Source organism: Vombatus ursinus, unplaced genomic scaffold (genome assembly GCF_900497805.2).
Source record: "Vombatus ursinus unplaced genomic scaffold, bare-nosed wombat genome assembly UNPS02009205.1, whole genome shotgun sequence".
Taxonomy (NCBI): domain Eukaryota; kingdom Metazoa; phylum Chordata; class Mammalia; order Diprotodontia; family Vombatidae; genus Vombatus; species Vombatus ursinus.
In genome coordinates, this window is record NW_020948983.1 from 19538480 (window position 1) to 19557653 (window position 19174).

A 19174-nucleotide genomic window follows, 5' to 3' on the forward strand; every position below is an offset into this window, starting at 1 on the left:
GTTTGATGTATTTCTATAGCAGTGTGTGTGTGTGTGTGTGTGTGTGTGTGTGTGTGTGTGTGTGTCTGATCAAATTAATGACCAACCACTTCTCCAGAGGTCCTACATAAAACATGTTGTCACTCACTTTCTGACAGAAAACAGATGGACTCAGAGTGCAGAAAGAGCCATACTTTTTCGGATATGACCATGTATGGATTTGTTTTGTTTGATTATATTTAATTGTTTTGCACAAGGATTGTTCCTCTGTTTTTAGGTGGAGGAACTGGGGCTTTAACAATACTGATGCCACTCTTGGTGGAGTTGTGAACTGATCCAACCATTCTGGAGAGCAATTGAAATTTCTTTGATCCAGAAATACAACTACTAGGTCTGTATCCCAAAGAGATTTAAGGGGGGAAAAAAGGAAAAAAATCTATTTGTACAAAAATCTTTATAGTGGCTCTTTTTGTGGTGGCAAAGGCCAGCATGCAAGTATGAGCTTTTAACCCTCCTCTGCTCAGTTCAAATAAAAGTGAAGATTATCTGATCCTCCCTCCCCTATACCCTACACCACTGCGGAATGTTCTTTTCACATACCTCAATTATGAAAAATAGTAGCTTTCATCTTGTTCTTCTTCCTTTCTATATGAGCACATACACTTCCACTTCTTACCTCTCTTCAAAACTGCTGAACAGAACCAATCTACCTCCAGGTCCTCTAATTTTCTTACTTAATTCCTTTGATACCCTTTAAAGACATTACAATTCTGAAGGGACATTTGTTTCTTCTTCATCTGTTAGAACATTAACAATATATCATCTATCATATTACCTGCCTCCTCAATGGGTGGGGGAAGGGCAGAAGAAAAGAAGAAAATTTGGAACTCAAAACTTTTAAAAAATTAATGTTAAAAATTTTTTAAATGTAATTGGGAACTATTAAACAAAATTTAAAAAAAATTTTAAACAGTACATCAACATACAGACCTTTTCAAATGCTCAAATAAATTTACGTTTACATTTCAAAGTTCCTACTCAGCTTTGGCCTTTTCATCAGGACTGCTTCAAAGTCCTCTATTCCATTAAAAATCCATTCCCTGCTGCTCCCCTTTCTTCTGGTTCAGCTGTTCCAGGGTTTTCCCTGGGGCAATATTTTCTGGGCTTTCAGAGTTTGATAGGGGAGGGTGAGAGCGACTAAGCTAATTCACTTATTTAGTGCCATACCAATCAAACTACCAAAAAATTATTTTATAGAGTTAGAAAAAATAACAAGATTATTTGGAAGAACAAAAGGTCCAGAATATCAAGGGAACTAATGAAAAGAAATGTAGGGGAAGGTGGCAAAGCCATTCCAGATCTTAAATTGTATTATAAAGCAGCATACATCAAAATTGCTTGGCACTGGCAAAGAAATACAGTGGTGGATCAGTGGAATAGGTTAAATATGCAAGACACAGTAGTCAGTGACTATAGTAATCCATTATTTGATAAACCCAAAGACTCCAGCTTCTGGGATAAGAACCTACTCTTTGAAAAAAACTGCTGGGAAAACTGGAAAAGAGTATGGCAGAAACCAGGCATAAACCAAAATCTCACACCACATACCAACATAAAGTCAAAATGGGTTGATGATTTAGATATAAAGGCTGATACTATAAGCGAAGTGGGAGAGCAAGGAATAGTTTACCCATCAGATATATGGAGAACAGAAGAATTCATGACCAAACAGGAGATAGAGAACATTACAAAAAGCAAAATGGATAACTTTGATTACTTTAAATTGAAAAGTTTTTGCACAAACAAAGCCAATGCAACTAAGATTAGAAGGAAGGTAGAAAATTGGGAAAGAATTTTTACAACCAGTCTCTGGTAAGGGCCTCATTTCTAAAATATATAGAGAATTAAGTCAAATTTATAGGAATACAAGTCATTCCCCAATTGATAAATGGTTAAAGGACATGAACAGGCAGTTCTCAGATGAAGAAATTAAAGCCATCTATAGTCATATGAAAAAATGCTCTAAATCACCATTAATCAGAGAAATGCAAATCAAAACAACTCTGAGGTACTACATCACACCTATCAGATTGGTCAACATGACAAAACAGGAAAATGATAAATGTTGGAGAAGATGTGGGAAAATTGGAACACTAATACATTGTTGGTAGAGTTGTGAAATGATCCAACCATTTTGGAGAACAATTTGGAACTATGCCCAAAGGGCCATAAAAATGTGCATACCCTTTGACCCAGCAATACCACTTCTAGGGCTATATCCCAAAGAGATTATACAAATGGGAAAAGCACCCACATGTACAAAAATATTCATAGCAGCTCTTCTTGTGGTGGCAAAGAATTGGAAATTGAGAGGATGCCCATCAATTGGGGAATAGCTGAACAAGTTGTGGTATATGAACGTGATGGAATACTACTGTGCTATAAGAAATGATGAACAAGCTGACTTCAGAAAAACCTGGAAAGACTTGTATGGTCTGATGCTAAGTGAAGTGAGCAGAATCAAGAGAACGTTGTACACAATAACAGCCACGTTGTGTGATGACTAATATTGATAAACTTAACCCTTCCTGGCAATACAAGGATCTAAGACATCTCCAGAGGCCTTGTGATGGAAAATGTTATCCACACCCAAAGAAAGAACTATGAAAGCCAAATTGTTACTTTTTTCTCTTTTGTTGAGTTTTGTTTCCTCTTTCTAATGGTTCCTCCTATTGGTTTTAATTTCTATTTACAACATCACTAATGTGAAAATATGTTTAATATGAATGTAAACGTATAGCCTAAAAAAAAAAATCAGGTCTTATATTTTCTTCTGTTTTTTCCCCTGATCTTTTGATTTTATTCTAATATTTCTTGCTGTTTTGTTTAGTCAAATTCTATCTGTTCCAGTGTAATTTTCAAGTAGTCTATTACTTGAGTAAGGTGTATCCCTTTTCTTCAAAGCTATTTATTCTCCTTCAAATACTTTCATCAAGAACTTTTCTTTCTTTTCTTAAAAAACAAAACAAAACAAACCTCTTGCTTCCTTTTCTCTAGATATCCATGGAGTTGTTGTGGAAAATCCATTTCTCCCTTTGAGTTTCTGCTTGTGGTTAATACAGAATTACTTCCTCCTAGGCTGGATTTTTGAGCACCTCTAGATCTACAATAAATTTTTTTATATTGGTTGGTATCTTCTTTGGTTTAATTATCTCTCTAGCTTTAGTTCCTGAAATGAGGCTTTGTCCCAGTTAGGCTCTGCCTCCTTCTTTGCTTTTAGGTTGGCTCCACTTGGTCTCACCTGGGTCACTTGGGTTCCTGTGTTGAGCTCTACTTCCTAGGCTTAGATACCCCTGGATCTTTGAGGTTCAGAGTGCTGGGTCTTCAGAGCCCTTTATGGCATCTCAGGAGAGAGTAAGAAGGACCTCTGAGACAAAGTTGTCCTCTTTTGAGTTCTGACACTTCTCAGGGCTTTCAAGATCTCCCCTGTGGGTGTCCAACAATCCTGGGACTTTCTGACAAGTCTAGGGCTTTCTTGAGTGAGCCCTCTACTCTTTCTACCTCCAGAAACAAAGCCTTGTAGGCTACAACTTCTCTGGATGGTCTCTGTGCTACAGGCTTGTTTGCTTACAATTATGCTGGTTTTGTTCAGTCTCCTTTTGTATTGCCCATGGGCTTCTGGCTGACTTCTTGCACAGTTCTGGGGCAGAAACAGCCACTATAGTTTCTCACTGGATTTTTTTGATCATTATTCAGTTTGATGAAAATTTCAGGGTTTTGCTGAGGTAGGTATGTGAGAGCTACACAGTCTGCTTCCAAGCAGTCATCATGGCCCACTCAAATTGTTTATGTATACTACAGTAGAATTACTGAGATGGGGCAGAGCTGAAAGCAAAAATATGAGGGTCAAAGGGGTATGTTTCCTCCTCACTCCTCTTGAAGGCCCAGGTGTAGTTACCATGATTCCTGAATCAAAAATCAGGACATATGAAATCTAACACAGTATTTCCCCCCTGACTTGTGCAGGAGACGCAATACTAGAAATATGAGATGTACAGTTACCATACCTATGGAACACTTAACAGGGAAACAGATAGGCAGAATGGTATAATGAAAAAAAAAAATCAATGGATTTGGAATCAGAGTACTTAGCTCTGCTGTTTACTACTTGTATGACCTTAGCCAAATTATTTCTCCTCTCTGGATCTCAATTTCCATATCTGCAAAATGAAAGGATTAGACTAGATGATCTTTAAGGTCCCTTTTAGCTCCAAATCCTGTGGCTCCATCTCCCAACTCCACTATTCTGGCACAAGCTATCTATCCCTCATGTCAGGAGCACATATTTTCCTCAGCCTCTGGGAATCTCTAGTTCCCTTTAATATTAAACTTCTATAGTGGCCTTTCCCAAACCATCTCCCTTTTTTGTTACTGCTCTCCACATACCCCTCAAATTACTTTATATTTACTTATCTATGCATGTCATTGTAGCTTTTCAGTAAAATGTAAATTCCTTAAGGACAGATACTAACCTTTTTTTATGCTGTATTTTCCCAATAAGAACTTTTCATGTAATAATAAATGCTTATTGATTGACTAATAAATTTTATATATAAGTGTTAAATAACTCTAAATAAATGTTCACTGCATTGAATCATAATTTGTCACAGAATCAATATGTCTTATCATTTGTATTTTGTAAGCCAGGAAATTACGACTAAAGAGAAGTGCCTCTGCCCAAGGTCACATGGCTGGTGTTCTTGGAAGAGCCAGAATTAAAACCCAGTTCTTCTGATTCCTAGTAGTTCTTTCCTTACTATACAATAGCATAAAGTCTAAATTCAACACAAACTGAATGTAAAACACTTTAAACACAATCCAGATAAACCCAACAGGTACAGCTCTTTGCGATGTCAATTAAAAACAACTGAACTTGTCACTAGTCCATTCTGCAAAACAGATGTCACTTTGTAGAGCTTTGATATTTTTCTTAAATACCTTTGAAAACAAGGATCGAAAAATATGAACTCTTATAAAAAGGGCTTTATTGTATTTTTATAGCATATTGCATACCTTGTAACAATCATTTTGTTAAGTGTGAATGTCAGTTTTATTTTCGGTCCCTTTTTTCCTGGCTATTTACAAGCTTTGTAAGAATCATTCCTTAATTAAGTCTAAACATAGTTTTATATAAATGGATTCCTGGAAATAAAACGTTCAGACTTAAGAAATGATTGTTACGGAGACTGTAACAGGCCGTAAAAAACGAATGCCACTTTAAACAAAGATTTCTCATTTTAATTAAAAAGATAATCATCAGAAACATTCGTACACTTAACAAAACCATTTGAAGCAGCTTCTTTGGGGAAAAAAAAATCTACTATCCTATGCAAGCTTATATAGTCTAATTTATAAGACATTTAATCAAAGTCTCAGTTGATCATACAATATGTAGTTATATACTGTAGCTACATTTTTAAAAGTTTTATTGATGCTTTTTATTCTTACCCCAATACATTTACCAATATACCCCTTTTCTTTCAATACCTCCTCCCCCAAAAGAATCCTCCTTTTCAACAAAGAAAAAATGGTTAAGCAAAACCAACCAATGTGGTAATAGGTAGCTACATTTTCAAGACACACTGAAAGAAATGACGGTCCAAATAAGGAAATGAACAATTTCCACAATTCTTTAATAAGTGATTAATGCCTAGTGGTAACTCTATATGTGCATATTTTTTTTTATTTCACAAGATTTAATTTGAAAACACTTAAGAACTTGAGAATGTTATAAAAGATTTTAAAAGATAGCTAAGGACAGCTATAATATAAAACTCTACTAGTTTTTTAACATCCAATAGCATGTGCACATGAGAACGTGTTCGACATCATAAATAAGCATCATATTTAGATGACTGCTCATAATCAAGAGTGGAAACCCAAGGAAAAGAGTTTTCATTCTTCAATTCATTAACAAAATGCTAGTTATCCACTCTGATTTTCAAACTCTAATGTATGAATATGGAAAGGAATGAGGAGCCTTTAAAGATACAGTCTATTTTTTCTAAGTAATTTGATTGGTTTAATTACCTCCCTTCCCCTTGCAGAACTGGTAGACTATGGGTATCGAAGAATGCATAAACTATCAAAGGAAGCTAATGAATTGGTCAGTTTTGCCAAACTGCCTTGTCTTTCTCTTAAAAAAGTATTTGTTACAAGGAATGACTCTCTGGGGAGGGAAAAGGAAGGAAACATTTGGAAATAAAGGTGATTTAAAAATCAAAGATATCAACAAAAAAATCTTTAAAAGAAAAAACCCTTTTGTATCTGCCAACATGCAAAATATGTCATGCAAATGACTATAAATGTAATGGCTAGACAGAAAAAAGAATGAGAGAGATTATTTATCGTTATTATTACAACTAATTATCTATAATGTTTAAATACTTTCTAGTAATACATCAATTTTTTTCTGACTAGAAATTATCTTTTCCAAACTATACTGGAGTGAATCAAACTAAATTAATTGGCTAGGGTTTGGGGAACCTTAGTCTCACTTCATAATGTAATTACAATTAAGAATCAAATGAAAGTAACACGGAACATAATTAGCATCAGCAGCCAATAACTTATTCCAACACTGGGCAAACCATGTTATAGGTAGTTCTCACCTGACTCCCTCAAATATGATCCTAGAAACTGATGATTATAAATTATCATCATAAAATAAATCATATTTTACCACAAGAACAATGTTTATAGGATCATAAATTTAGAACTGGAGGGGACCTTAGAGGTCAAGTCTAACTTCCTCATTTTACAGATAAGAAAACTGAGGCCCAGACAGATTAAGTGTTTTGCCCAATCATGCACAGTTATAAGTTAAAAAAAAAAATTATTAGAACTCCAGTCTTCCTGATTCATAAAACCCATTATCCACTATGCCATGCTATTTTAGTTGAGGGCTATATTCCTGACCCATATCTCAATATCAAATAAATCACAGCTACAACAACACTTCTCTTCCCAAGCTCTACTTTAATGACTCATTCAAAAGAATGGAGCCGGAGCTGGGTTCTCAAAGACTATCTAGGAGGGCACAAGCTGTCGAGGTCTTAATAAGCTGGAAAAGTCTGTAGTTAGGCCTAAGGACTGACAACATAGCTAAGTTTGGAGAGGCTCATCACTAGGCTGGCTGTAGGACAGTGAATTTGTTCAGAAATAATAGCTTTTTTCTAATACAATCAACTAAATCTGTGAGAGGTACCCACAGAATATCCACACTGATGAAGGCATAGATACTGGAGTGAAATACAATCAACAAATATTAAAATATTAAAACATTAAAACAAACATACAACCATAAACCCCTATAATCATTTAAAATATTGAGGTTATGCTTTATATTTATCAGATGAGCATGAATTTCCTATACATGTTGATTTTTAAAAGGGCCAGCAGATATATTTAGAATATAAAAAATAAATCTCTTTCACATATTTGGCCCAAAGCTAATGTTTATTACAGTTGGCATGTTGAACCTTAAATCAATGATAAATCTGTCTCCTTAAAATTTAGGATGTCTTTGGTAAGGTTAGTTAATAAAAGCTTCTAAAGAAATCTGAATTCATACCTTCTTTTTCTGTAGATAAACTTTCCTGTAACAAGATTAAAAATCATTTCAATTATTTTAAAGCTAAACTCAAAATACTGTAGTAATTAGATAATTATTTACTTTTCATGAGGGTGGTGTTACACCCCCATGAAAACACATTTTTAAAAGTTATATATAACCTATTTCCCATCTTCCTACTCTCTTGCTTCCTTTATTAAAGCCTCAAGGCTCAATATCAAACAAAATCAAGGCCACTAGGACCATATAAATGCTGTTAGTCACTCTTTTCCACCTTTCACTGCCACAAGGCCTACTTCATATTTTGCTGACAAGCTCTCAGAACATTTCAAAAAAAAGCCACAAACACAATAATCAGGTCACTAGCATAGACTTGTTAAAAGAGCTTTCAAAATATTTCTCACAGAACTGCTACAACAGTATCCTAAATGGGCACCTACTCTTGTTTTCTGTTTGAATAGGAAGCAATAAAGACATAGTGAACTGAGGTGTGGGTAGAAAATAGCTTCTTGTACAAAGCAGGGCCTCAATGAATACTTATTGAATTAAGTATTGATCACGTTCACTCATTTAGCATTTACTAAGCATCTGCCATGTGTCAGGCACCATGCTACGGATACAAGGACAAAAATTAAATATTCCCTGCCCTCAAGGAGCTTACAATTCTGTGTGGGAAAGAGAGGGGGTTAGTTCATGTATAAGTACATACAAAATACATACTATGTAATTTTGGGGAAGCAGGCAACCCCTTATTGAGCCCCTACTACATACATGACACTATTCTAGGAATTGGGAGAGGTGGCACGAAGGATGCTGAGATAATCACAATTAGATCCCTGCCATCATGGAATCAGAAATCTGGGAGGGAAGTTTGGAAACAAACAGGATTATGCAGAGCAGTAAAAGCAAAAGTTCTGGACTGGTTATACATGAACTTCAGGACACTACATGAATTCTTTTGTCATATTAAAACCATGCAACAATCATGAGTGTACCTCATAATTTTCAAAGAACTTTTGTTATTTGTCTCATTTCTTTGTGCCAAGTCCTTGGCGATCTATTTTAGAAGGTTATGTATCACTAGTTCTAAAACTCTGTTTAAATAGGGCTTGCCACACTTCTGTGGTCACTGTCCTTTTATCATCTGCCACTCTAACGTAAACTTGAAGCCAGCCTAAAGTCTCTGCTCAGAAAGGACAGCCTTGTCCGTCTTCCTTGCTCATCAGCATGCTCTGGTACTTTTCCTGCCATCCAACTTATACCTAGTCCAGGAAATGCTTACAGTCCTTTGAGTTTTTTATCTTTCCCTGTTTGTGAAGCAGTCTAACTTGAGAGGAAAACAATGATTTGCATATCCTGCTGCCCATCCACCCCCAAAAGCTTCAGATGAGCACTGCTTCAGTGTTAATAAAGTGACTAAATTCTGAGCCTCTACTGTCAGTGATGTGCTGCTGGGCCAACTAATGATTGATAGGACTTGGATGAGGTGTTGATGGGGTATTTGAATTTGTACTTTCTTTAAAATATATTTTATAACTACTTAATAAAATAACATAATCCTATGAATTTTATTTTATGTATTTAAAAATACAAGTTTCACAAGACTCAAACAGGACTACGATACAAAAAAAGGTTAAGAATCCCCACCAGAGAAGCTATATACCAACAGTGCAGTGTAGTTCAAGGTCATGACTGGTGTGGATGTGGCTGTGTATGCTCAAGCACCTGATCAATCTATTCATCCATACTGCAATCCCTAGATGACTGTTTCTAGAACTTCTAATGACACAATCCACTGAGATGAAAGTTTCACAGGCAACTAAAAGCCAGTATTTTCACCCTTTCTAATACCTTTAATCATACCTGAATAGAAGTTTTAATAGGATAAAGCCTACCTTACACCTGGTCTTCACTTCAGTAATTATAAGGAACTAATCCATCCATATACCATCTACTCTAACCTCACCAATCATACCATCATAGAATAGCTGTAAGATGTTGAAAAAGCATCAGTATAAAACAGATTCAATTCAATGCCCTTCCAGCTGTATGACCCTGCCTGCTCCAACATCCTTGTTAGCTCATCTATATCCAGGTCCCCTAAGCAAGGTTATCCTCCCAAAGGCTTTGTGCTGACAATCTCCTTTGGTGATTTTATCTACTCCCTTTGGTTCAATTATTTCTACACAGATGATTTATATATATACATATATATGTGTGTGTGTGTGTGTATATATATATATATATATATAGAGAGAGAGAGAGAGAGAGAGAGAGAGAGAGAAAGAACTGCCTTTTGAACATTTCCACCTCAATGTCTCACTGGCATCTCAAATATGTCCATAATGGAACATGTCCATAATGGTTGTGTGGTTTGTCCTTCGTTCTCAAAGAGGACCAAGACATCAGGGAGATGATGACATGACTTGCAACTGACTTTGATTTGAGTGAGGCAGGGCTGTGCAGTCACCAGCCTTACTTTCTCCTCCAGAGCCATCTGGGTCCAGTGGCCAGATATAGATCAGCACAACTGGAGATGACCCAGGATGCAGTGGGAGACCTTGGTCCTTTTAAGCTAAGGTCTTTTCAGGTTCTCACTTTGAGTGAGGCAATGCCCACTCAGTGAATACACCTCTTTAAGAAGTGAGTCAAGCTAAGGCCCCTTTAATTAATTAAAAAAAAAAAATCAAACTGGGAGGGGAAGACCCTCAGGGTTGCTGGCCAAAAGAGAAACAGTTAGTATTTACATTCACTCAGAGCCTGGACAGCCCAAAAAAGTACCCATTGGGCAGGGACCTATTGTTGTGTAATCCTTGAGATCCAGAGTGAATAATGGAACTAATATTCCCCCAAATCCTCACTTTTCCCCTAAACTTCCCCATTTCTGTTGAAAGCATCATCATCATTCTAGTTAGGTAAGTTAATAATGTTGGTACCATCCTTGATCTTCCCTTGGTCTCATCCACCTTATTGTTAACTTCTGTCAATTCTACCTCAACATCTGTCCCTTTTTCATCATAGCCCTAATGATGCCCTTATCACCTCTAGGATTAGATCAATAGCCAATTAGTCTCCCTACTTCCAATATCTTCCCTCACCTATTCATCCTCCACATAGCTGCCAATCTTCTTAGATTTGAAGACAGAGGATTTGGGTTAAAATCCTAGTCTGGCTACTTAAAACCTTGGGCAAGTCACTGAGCCTCTCTAAGTCTCAATGAAGAGGGTAGAGGTGGACTAAAGACTTATTCTATGATGCTGTGATCCTAAGTCGCTCCCCTACTCATGCTGTTTACCTGTGTGCATTCTCCTAAGTGTATTCTATGCCTATAATGCACTTCTCTTAATGTCTGCATTTCAGACTATTTCTTCAAGGCTCATTTTAGGTACCACTCCCTCTATGAACCTCTTTCCCCACCCTCTACCCTCGATTGTTAGTGTCTCCTTCCCTCTTCAAATTACCTTTTAATATATACTCTGTGTGTCTATACAAATATACAACATAGATACATATTCAAATATGCATACACCCACAGCTTATACATATACACATATACACACACACCAAAATTACCTTTTCATCTATTTATGTACATGTAGTCCATTAGAAAAATGTAAACTCATCAAGAGCAGGCACCGTTTTTGTCTCTTTGTATCCAAGGTGCCTAGCATACAGTGACACTTTTTGAAGAACTCAAAACGTGCAAAGCACTCTACACTACCTGGCACTAGGGGAGATGCAAAGATCAGTAAAACAAGGTCTCTGCCTTGAAGGAGTTGCTGTACTGCAACTAAAAAAGAATTCTAATGAGGTTCATACCAACAATAGAAGACAGATAGTTAACACAGTCAGCATTTTTATTTTTTCTTGTTAGGATGGATAATAGTGCAATCTTTAAAATTTTGCACCATGCCCTGGGTACTTCAAACATTGGAGAAATCTACATAGCAATCCAAAGAAAAAATATTTCTTCCCTGACTGGCTAAGAAGGTATAGATGCATGAATTCCTGACAGCTGTTATTCTGCATGGTCATGACAGTAATTATGACCACTTTGAAAGGAAGAGTGAAGGGGCAACTAGCTGGCGCAATGGATAGAGCACTGGCCTTGAAGTCAGGAGGACCTGAATTCAAATTCGACCTCAGACCAGACATTTGACCCTTACTAGATGTGTGACCCTGAGCAAGTCACTTAACCCCAATGGCCAAAAAAAAAAAAAGAGTGAAAACCAAGTTGAGAAACCTTAAGATGTACTTATACTTTTCTGGGCTTCATCCACAAAGGTGGAAGTTTTGGTAAGCAACACAGAAGGGCTATGTATCACACACTGTTTACAAATAACTGGAAATTAGGAATCCTTTTGTTTTACAAAAAATTTGTAATACGGACAACTGCTGTTTCACAGGTTATTTGTTATAAGATTGGACTCATGAATAAATCTTTGAGTGATCTTGTGACTTCTTTAACAAAGAAAAATAATCTTTTCTTCTATTTCCCAAGTTTCTGGACGTAACCAAAAATTTAAAAAGTAATACAGATGTATTTTTTAAACACTCTGGAGGATATGAGTTTATGAAAGAATATATTGTGTTTGCTATAGGTTTTTCCACTTCAGTAATAAAAAAAATCTGGATATTGAATGAAAACTATAAAAAGTGGGAAAAATATGACTCAATTTCTCAATGATATTTGTCAGATTTATTTAAAAGAGGCATGGTAAGCAGTGGACATAAATCAAACAAATGAATAAAAAAGGCAATCTGCAAGGATGACTATCTTCATGATTTTTGATGATCAATCAATCAGCAAGCATAAATTAAGCCCCTACTACATGGCAGGTACTGCCCACAAAAAAGCTTACATTCTAAAAGGAAAGAAAAAACAAGGACATATACAAGCTTATATAGAGTAAATATAAAGAAAATAAAAACAAAGTATTTAAATACAAGTAATTTGAGAGAGAAGACAGTTTCTGGGAGAATCAGAAAGACTTCATGTAGAAAGGTAGAACGTGACTTAGCATTTGCTTGTCAATATGTTTGTCTTTCTTTTCTCTTCTCCCCCTCCCCCCAATTTTGAGAGTAGAGAATTGAAGAGGATATTAATTAGAAGGTTCACAAGATTTTGAAATATTTTTTAATTCTTCATCATAAAACCACACTTATTACACTGGATATGAAGTGTGCTTTTGATGAAGTCCATTTTTCCAAATCTGGCTTTGATTATAGACCATCGGTTTTCAATGGTGTTTAAATGAAGTGAGTTCTCAAGCCACTTGAGCACATTTATCTCCATCTATTGGTTAAATCTCTTAACATATCATTACATGTGACATAGTACAAGGTCATGATACTATATGGAACTCCCTTTGGGAAGTTCTGTAATTCTAGAATATTTCTGCTTTTCAGCATAACTCAGTTCATCATTCCTTCAATAGGGACATGACTTTCAGACCACTAGAAGAATACCCAAAATATTTGTTGGGGGTGTGTGTATGGTATTTTAGTCTAATGAAGACATCCAGATATTACAGGCTTACCTTCTGACAATGATTTTGGCATAGCTTTGAATGAAAAGGTGATTTCATAAGTAAAAATTACCTTTTGCCAATTCTGAAGTTGGAAGATCAGCCAGAGGTCTAAAAACAAAATAGCTAACCACTGCTATGAAGAAAAACCACTGGTCATGGCAGTACAAAACCTAGAGCATGTTAGAGGAATCAATAACAACCCTTCCAGCTATCAAGTCCCTCTGAAGATCACTGTTCATTTTCTGAGGATTAATTAGGCTGTTTGCAAAAACAGTTTGAGTTTTTGACATTGTTTTTCATTTTCTGCAGTACTTTCCTTTGCATTCCCCTTTCCTTTACAGTCGCATGCAACCTGGTTCGCTATGAGTGTGACTAATCCCTGAAAGGATTTAATTACCCACACCAATAGCAGCTGTAATATCTCCAACAGTCACTGAAGTGTGCTCATTAAAAAAGCCACAACTTTTGCATGTCTCCTTGGAGTAATATCTATTTTTTTAAAAACCACACTTTTCAAACTACAACTGAACAAAGCAATAAAATGCTGTGTGTATGGAACGAAATCCATCCCTCAACTGACAGAAAAGTAACTTAAGTGAGGGAAAGAGTTCAATCTAGTTTCATCTGGTTAAGGTCAGGCTTCTAAGTGGTTGTTGTCAGTAAAAGCACACCTGAAGGACCACTACTGTAACAAAATGTAACCATCATTGCTGTCTTTAAAGTAATTTGATCCCCGTATATGCAAATTACTGTGCACTAAAAATACAAAGACACCTAAAAAAAGGTCCCTATCCTCATAGAATGGACATCACAGCAGAAATCCACTAATCTTAGTATCCCCTCTGATAATGGAACTAAAGATATGGAGGAGAGCATGGCTGCTTTTCAGGGCCTCAACCAACAAAGATTACAAAACATTCCTAATATCCCTAATATCCCATTAGAGTTTAGTTAGCCACAAATTTATCTAAATCTTTCTTGAATTTCTTTATATCTTTATTACTTCTTGGAGTGATAATTGCCCTAATTATATACATGTTCTACTTGTCCTAAAATGACTTCATTCAAGCTTTAAGCAGTATTTCTAGTTCAATGTTTGGGGATTTAGTGAACTTCTTCATCACCTTATTCATAACCTGCACAATTTTTAAAAAGTCAATCTTAACCTTTTCTTAGCCCATGTCTTTCCAGGCCTAACTTTTAAAAAGTTTGTCCTCATAAAGCACTTCCTTTGTTTATTTGATTATTTTCAAATCCCACCTCAAGCACACATTCTAGCTGTATGACCCAAGTCACTTAAACACTAAAGGATACTCAACTTTCTCATTTGTAAAATAAGGGGTGTGAGAGGCCACAAAGATAGATTCTATGAACTCCAAGTTCCCTTACAGCTCTAAATCAATGATCTCACACTCCTTTGTCAACTGTCCTTCTTTGGAACTTTTCCAGTCCGTTATATATATCTTAAAGGGATCTTTTTTCCTCTAACAAATTGTGGACAAAAGTACCTGGGGATCTGCTATGATCAATAGACAATGACTCCTAACAAAACCATTATGTTTGATATAATCTAGTACTTCTAATGTGCTTTAAAACAATGTTTCCTTAAATGGGTTAAACCTGTGCTCTATAAACTTCTTTATATTATTCATCTCTGGCATTCATATTCATCTCTTTCATAAAGGAAGCAAAGTTGAACCTCAGCCTAGATCTCAGATATGGCACAACCAATTCAAAATCAGGAACACAGATAAAGTTTTCTTGTAATTAATCTTCTCTAAAATATGTTCATAGTTTAACATGTGTGTAACATTTGTGTAAAAATTTCATTTTTACCTTTGGGGCAAAATTTTAACTATTAAAATATGCAAACTACAAAATCTGTGCAAAAGTGGTCTGAAATAATTCATAATTTGGGAAAAGGAATGAGGGAGGAAAGAATAAATCTAGATATTGTAAATAAATTTTAGTTAAAAGGAGGTTCTTTTTATGTACTGATTACCCATTGAAGAGTATTTGAGACTACTAGGTAGCTCTGTGTATAGAGTGTTGAACCTGTAGTCAGGAAAACCCAAATTCATATCCAGCTTCAGATCCTGACTAGCTGTGTAATCCTAAACAAGGCACTTAACCTTTGTCTGTCTCAGTTTCTTCATCCGTAAAATGCGAATAATAATAGCACCTACCTCCCAGGATTGTTGTAAGGATTAGATAAAATGATATTTGTAAAACACTTTGCAAGCTTCAAAGTACTATATAAATGCTAGCTACTATCGCTACCAATGTCAATAAACATTCTTCACAGTCAGTCAGCCTCGTTGATTGAGAGAAACAAACACCATGCAGGAGATAACAGGGAAGAATAAGACAGTCTCACTGAATTTAAATTATGCCCAAAACACACACAAACCAATATTCTGATGGTGCCATCAGAGATGTTTTGTGGAATAGTGTGGTTGTTGTTCTTGGCTTTAACTTCACAAGGTTACAGGTGTCCTCCAAACATTTAATAATATATTCTAAACAACACAGTATAGATCACCCATAAATTTATCTAAACATTTCTTGAATCTATTTGTATTTCAGTTCTTTTGGAGTAACAAATTTCTTAGCTAACACAGTGTGAAACTGTCTTTCATCTGTGCTTAAACTATCCTTCCTCTCAAGTCAAGAAGTATTTATTAAGTATCTACTTTATGCCAAGCACTGTGCATCACTCAAAGTTAAAGTGACAACACAGAAACTGTAGGATTTCTGGGCTGAAAGACACCTCAGAGATTTAGTCTAGCTCTACTTTACACATAAAGACAGTGAGGCTCAAAAAGTGACTTCTAGCCCAAGGGTCCACAGTAGATGACAGGGCAAAAATTTGAAGTCAGGTCTTCTGACTCTTCTATGGAATGCTCCCTCTAATTCTTGTGCGCAGAACACTGGTGATTAAGTTCATATCTAATATACTCACATTCTTCAAGATTCTGTAAACACAAAGAGTCACTAAGAGATCTCAAAAGTTAACACAAGTAAACAAAGACCTCATAAATAGGAAAATGAGGTCAAAGAGAAGTTGACTTACCCAGATTCATGTAAAAGACTGCTACAGACCTCAACTGGAACACTAAATGTCTAGATCTCAGTTGTCTGCTCTAGCATTTAAAACATGTCTCTATTATCTCTCTGGGTGACCACTTGGGCTTCATTTCAGACAAAAGCTATGACTGGTAGTGCCAAAAGAAAAGTATCAGAAGTTGTCCATAGAGCTCATTATCCCTATGGGAAGTGACACGATCTTAATATTATAAGGCACCCTGACATGTATAAAATAAGATATGGTCAACTCTAATTCTGATTTATAAGTTTAACTTAACTCAGGCGGCACAACTCAAACATGACTAAGTCCTTGGTATACAACTGAGACCAAGTAGTAGAGAATGTTCTTGAACTGCTGTCTAAAGTAGATGATCTCATAATATGTGTTTGTGATCTATAAATTATATTATTTCATAAATCTGGTAAAAAATGTCTTAAGTTGATAGAAAGATTCTATCCTCTAAGAAGAAAATAGAAAGTGACCACCAACTTTAAAAACTAGAAGCTCTCCATATGTGTATATGAATAATTCCCACCTTGTAAAGTAAAAATAAAATGGATCATAGATTTAGAATCGAAAGAGGACTGGGTATTATCTAGTCCAACCTTTTCTCTGTATACAGATGGGATTGCCCAAAGTCAAATAGGTAGTAAGCAGAAGAGCCAGGACTTCGATAACCTCTAACTTTCACTACCCTATGCTACCTCTTAAATCAAAGACTTGTATACCTGATATAGTATTTAAACTTTGGGTATTAATTCAAAGAAACACTTCAAACAACTGATTTCTATGTTCTTAAAAAATTTTTAATTCTGATGAGTACAAGTATTTATTCCCATCAAATGAACTTTCACCAAATGTTACAAATCACTTAGAATGCATTCTTGGAAACAAAACAGTTAGATTGTTTTGGCCTAATATTAACTTAACTTAGTAGTTATTTTAGTTTGTAGCAGTTACTGTATTCCAGGCAACAACACTGGAAATACCAACCCTTCATTCAAAGAATGAGGTTAGGGGCTATCATTATTCCAAACTCAACTCTGGAGAAATTAGAAACTTATGTAAATAGTATTGATTTCCTAAAGACCAACTGGTAAACTCAGATAAAGTCTAGGTGTATTCTTTTCCATTATCACTCGCCAGCAGTAACTACAAAGTCTGATGTCAACATCTTAAGTTTTGTACGTGGGACAGCCAAACGCAATCAGATTAAAAGCCTCAAAAGCTAAACTTACTCAAAATTAACCAAACACTAGCAAAGCACAAGTATGACACAAAGTTAAAGAAATATGAAACAAAGAACCCCATATCCCATACTCTCTAATGGGTAAAGAGATCTAATATCACTTTTCCCACTCCAATGTCCCACTCCTTTTTCTTCAGCATCTCCCACTCCCTCTCCACTCCCGCATTCCCATCTCACTAATTCACTCTGTAACACTTATGGAGACTCTCCACGACCCAGTCCTTTCTGAGACTGCCCCAAACCTGAGTAGTCTCTAAACTCTCCTTCTTTCCCTGCCCCCAACCTTGTTTTGGTCAATTCCGTCCCACTACTTACAGATGATCAACTTGTTCTGTTACAATATTAGCGCCCCCTCCCCCCCCCCCCCCCCCGTCCGTTCCAAAGCAGGAGAGCAACTCGTCCCTCGGCTCCTCTTTCGCTGGCTCAGTCCCGGTGCCCTCGTCTCCAGCGGCCCCCCGCCCCAGCCCCGGGAGCCCCTCGGCCGTTGGCGTCCGGCCCTTCCCACCTCGCCCCGCACTCGGCCCCCAAATACCTGTCCTCCCCCGCAGCGGCCGAGAGCTGCCGGCGCCGCAGGACCGACAACGGCCCCTGCCCGCTCCCGGCCCAGCCTCCACGACCTTTCATTTCCCCAGGAACTGGCCCGCTTTCCCCTTCCCCTCCGTCGCCCCGCGCGCCACTGGCAGCCCCCCTCCGTCGGGACCCCGCTGTCACTGGGACTCTCCTCCACAAGATGGCGGAGCTGCTACTCCCGACCCCCCGGGCCCAGGCGCCCCGCTCCCGGCCTGCCCGGACCCGTCCTGCTGCCGTCGCCCCCGCCGCTGCCGCCCCCGGACCCCAGACTCGCTGCCCCCTCGCCAGGCGAGCGGCCCAGGCCCAAGCCGCAGCCGAGAACGACGCGGCTGCTACTCCCGCCGCCGCCGCTAACGCCGCTGCTCCCCGGCCCGCGCCTTCTCCTCACCATAAACTTGAGCGCCTTCTCCTGCAGCACCGCCTCGGCCGGGTCCATAGTCACCGGGGGCCGCTGGGTCTCACAGCTCCGCCAGGGCCGCCCCTTTCGTGCCAGGCCGCAGCCAGCGCAGCTCCCGAATCCCGCCTCCTCTTCCTTCCCCCCGCCCTCTCCCTACCTCTCCCGACACCGACAGGGGTGCTAGGGAGAACGGGCTCAGCCGCACGCAAGCGCGGGCCCGAGGGCTCACGGGATAGGTAGTTCTCGGCCTGACCGCGGCAGAGGGCGGGGCAACGAGGGGAACTGAGACACCCGCCAATCCCTGCGCTGGGTTAGCTGCACTGTTTCCCTGCGAGTACGAAAAGGGACTCATGGGAAATGTAGTTTTTCCAGTCTCTGGGTAGCGGAAGTGCATATGTCACCTTGGTTACTGAAAGAAGCTTAGGGAGTCTAGCTTGAGACGTGATCACAAGATGGCGACTCTATAATTTTTACCGAGTAGCAAGGGGTTAATCACAGGCACAGAGACAGTCCTGCGAGCTCAGGTTTAGGGGGCTGGATACCTCCAAAACCTTCTAAGTCTGTCCTGTATCCATGGGACTACGCTTGTGAGCAGGCTGCTGAGTGCTTTGTCGTCACTTGGTTTACCAGCCTAAGGACTTTTCCACTCCTTGGTGAGAACTCATCATTTGGCCTGCAAAATTCAGGCCTCTGTTCCCCGAGTTAGGCTAGATCTTGCCACTGGAAC

At 38.1% G+C, this 19174-nt stretch overlaps 1 protein-coding gene across 2 annotated transcripts in view; it reads right to left on the reverse strand.

Moving 5' to 3' along the window:
* Positions 1-18537, reverse strand: part of BTRC (beta-transducin repeat containing E3 ubiquitin protein ligase) — a 193136-nt gene extending 174599 nt beyond the window's left edge. For both annotated transcript variants that reach the window (XM_027851774.1, XM_027851773.1), the window contains exon 1: positions 18439-18537. In XM_027851774.1, coding sequence (XP_027707575.1) covers positions 18439-18486 — 48 coding nt within the window. In that variant the 5' untranslated portion in view covers positions 18487-18537. The remainder of the gene's footprint in view (positions 1-18438) is intronic.
* Positions 18538-19174: the final 637 nt, after the last annotated feature.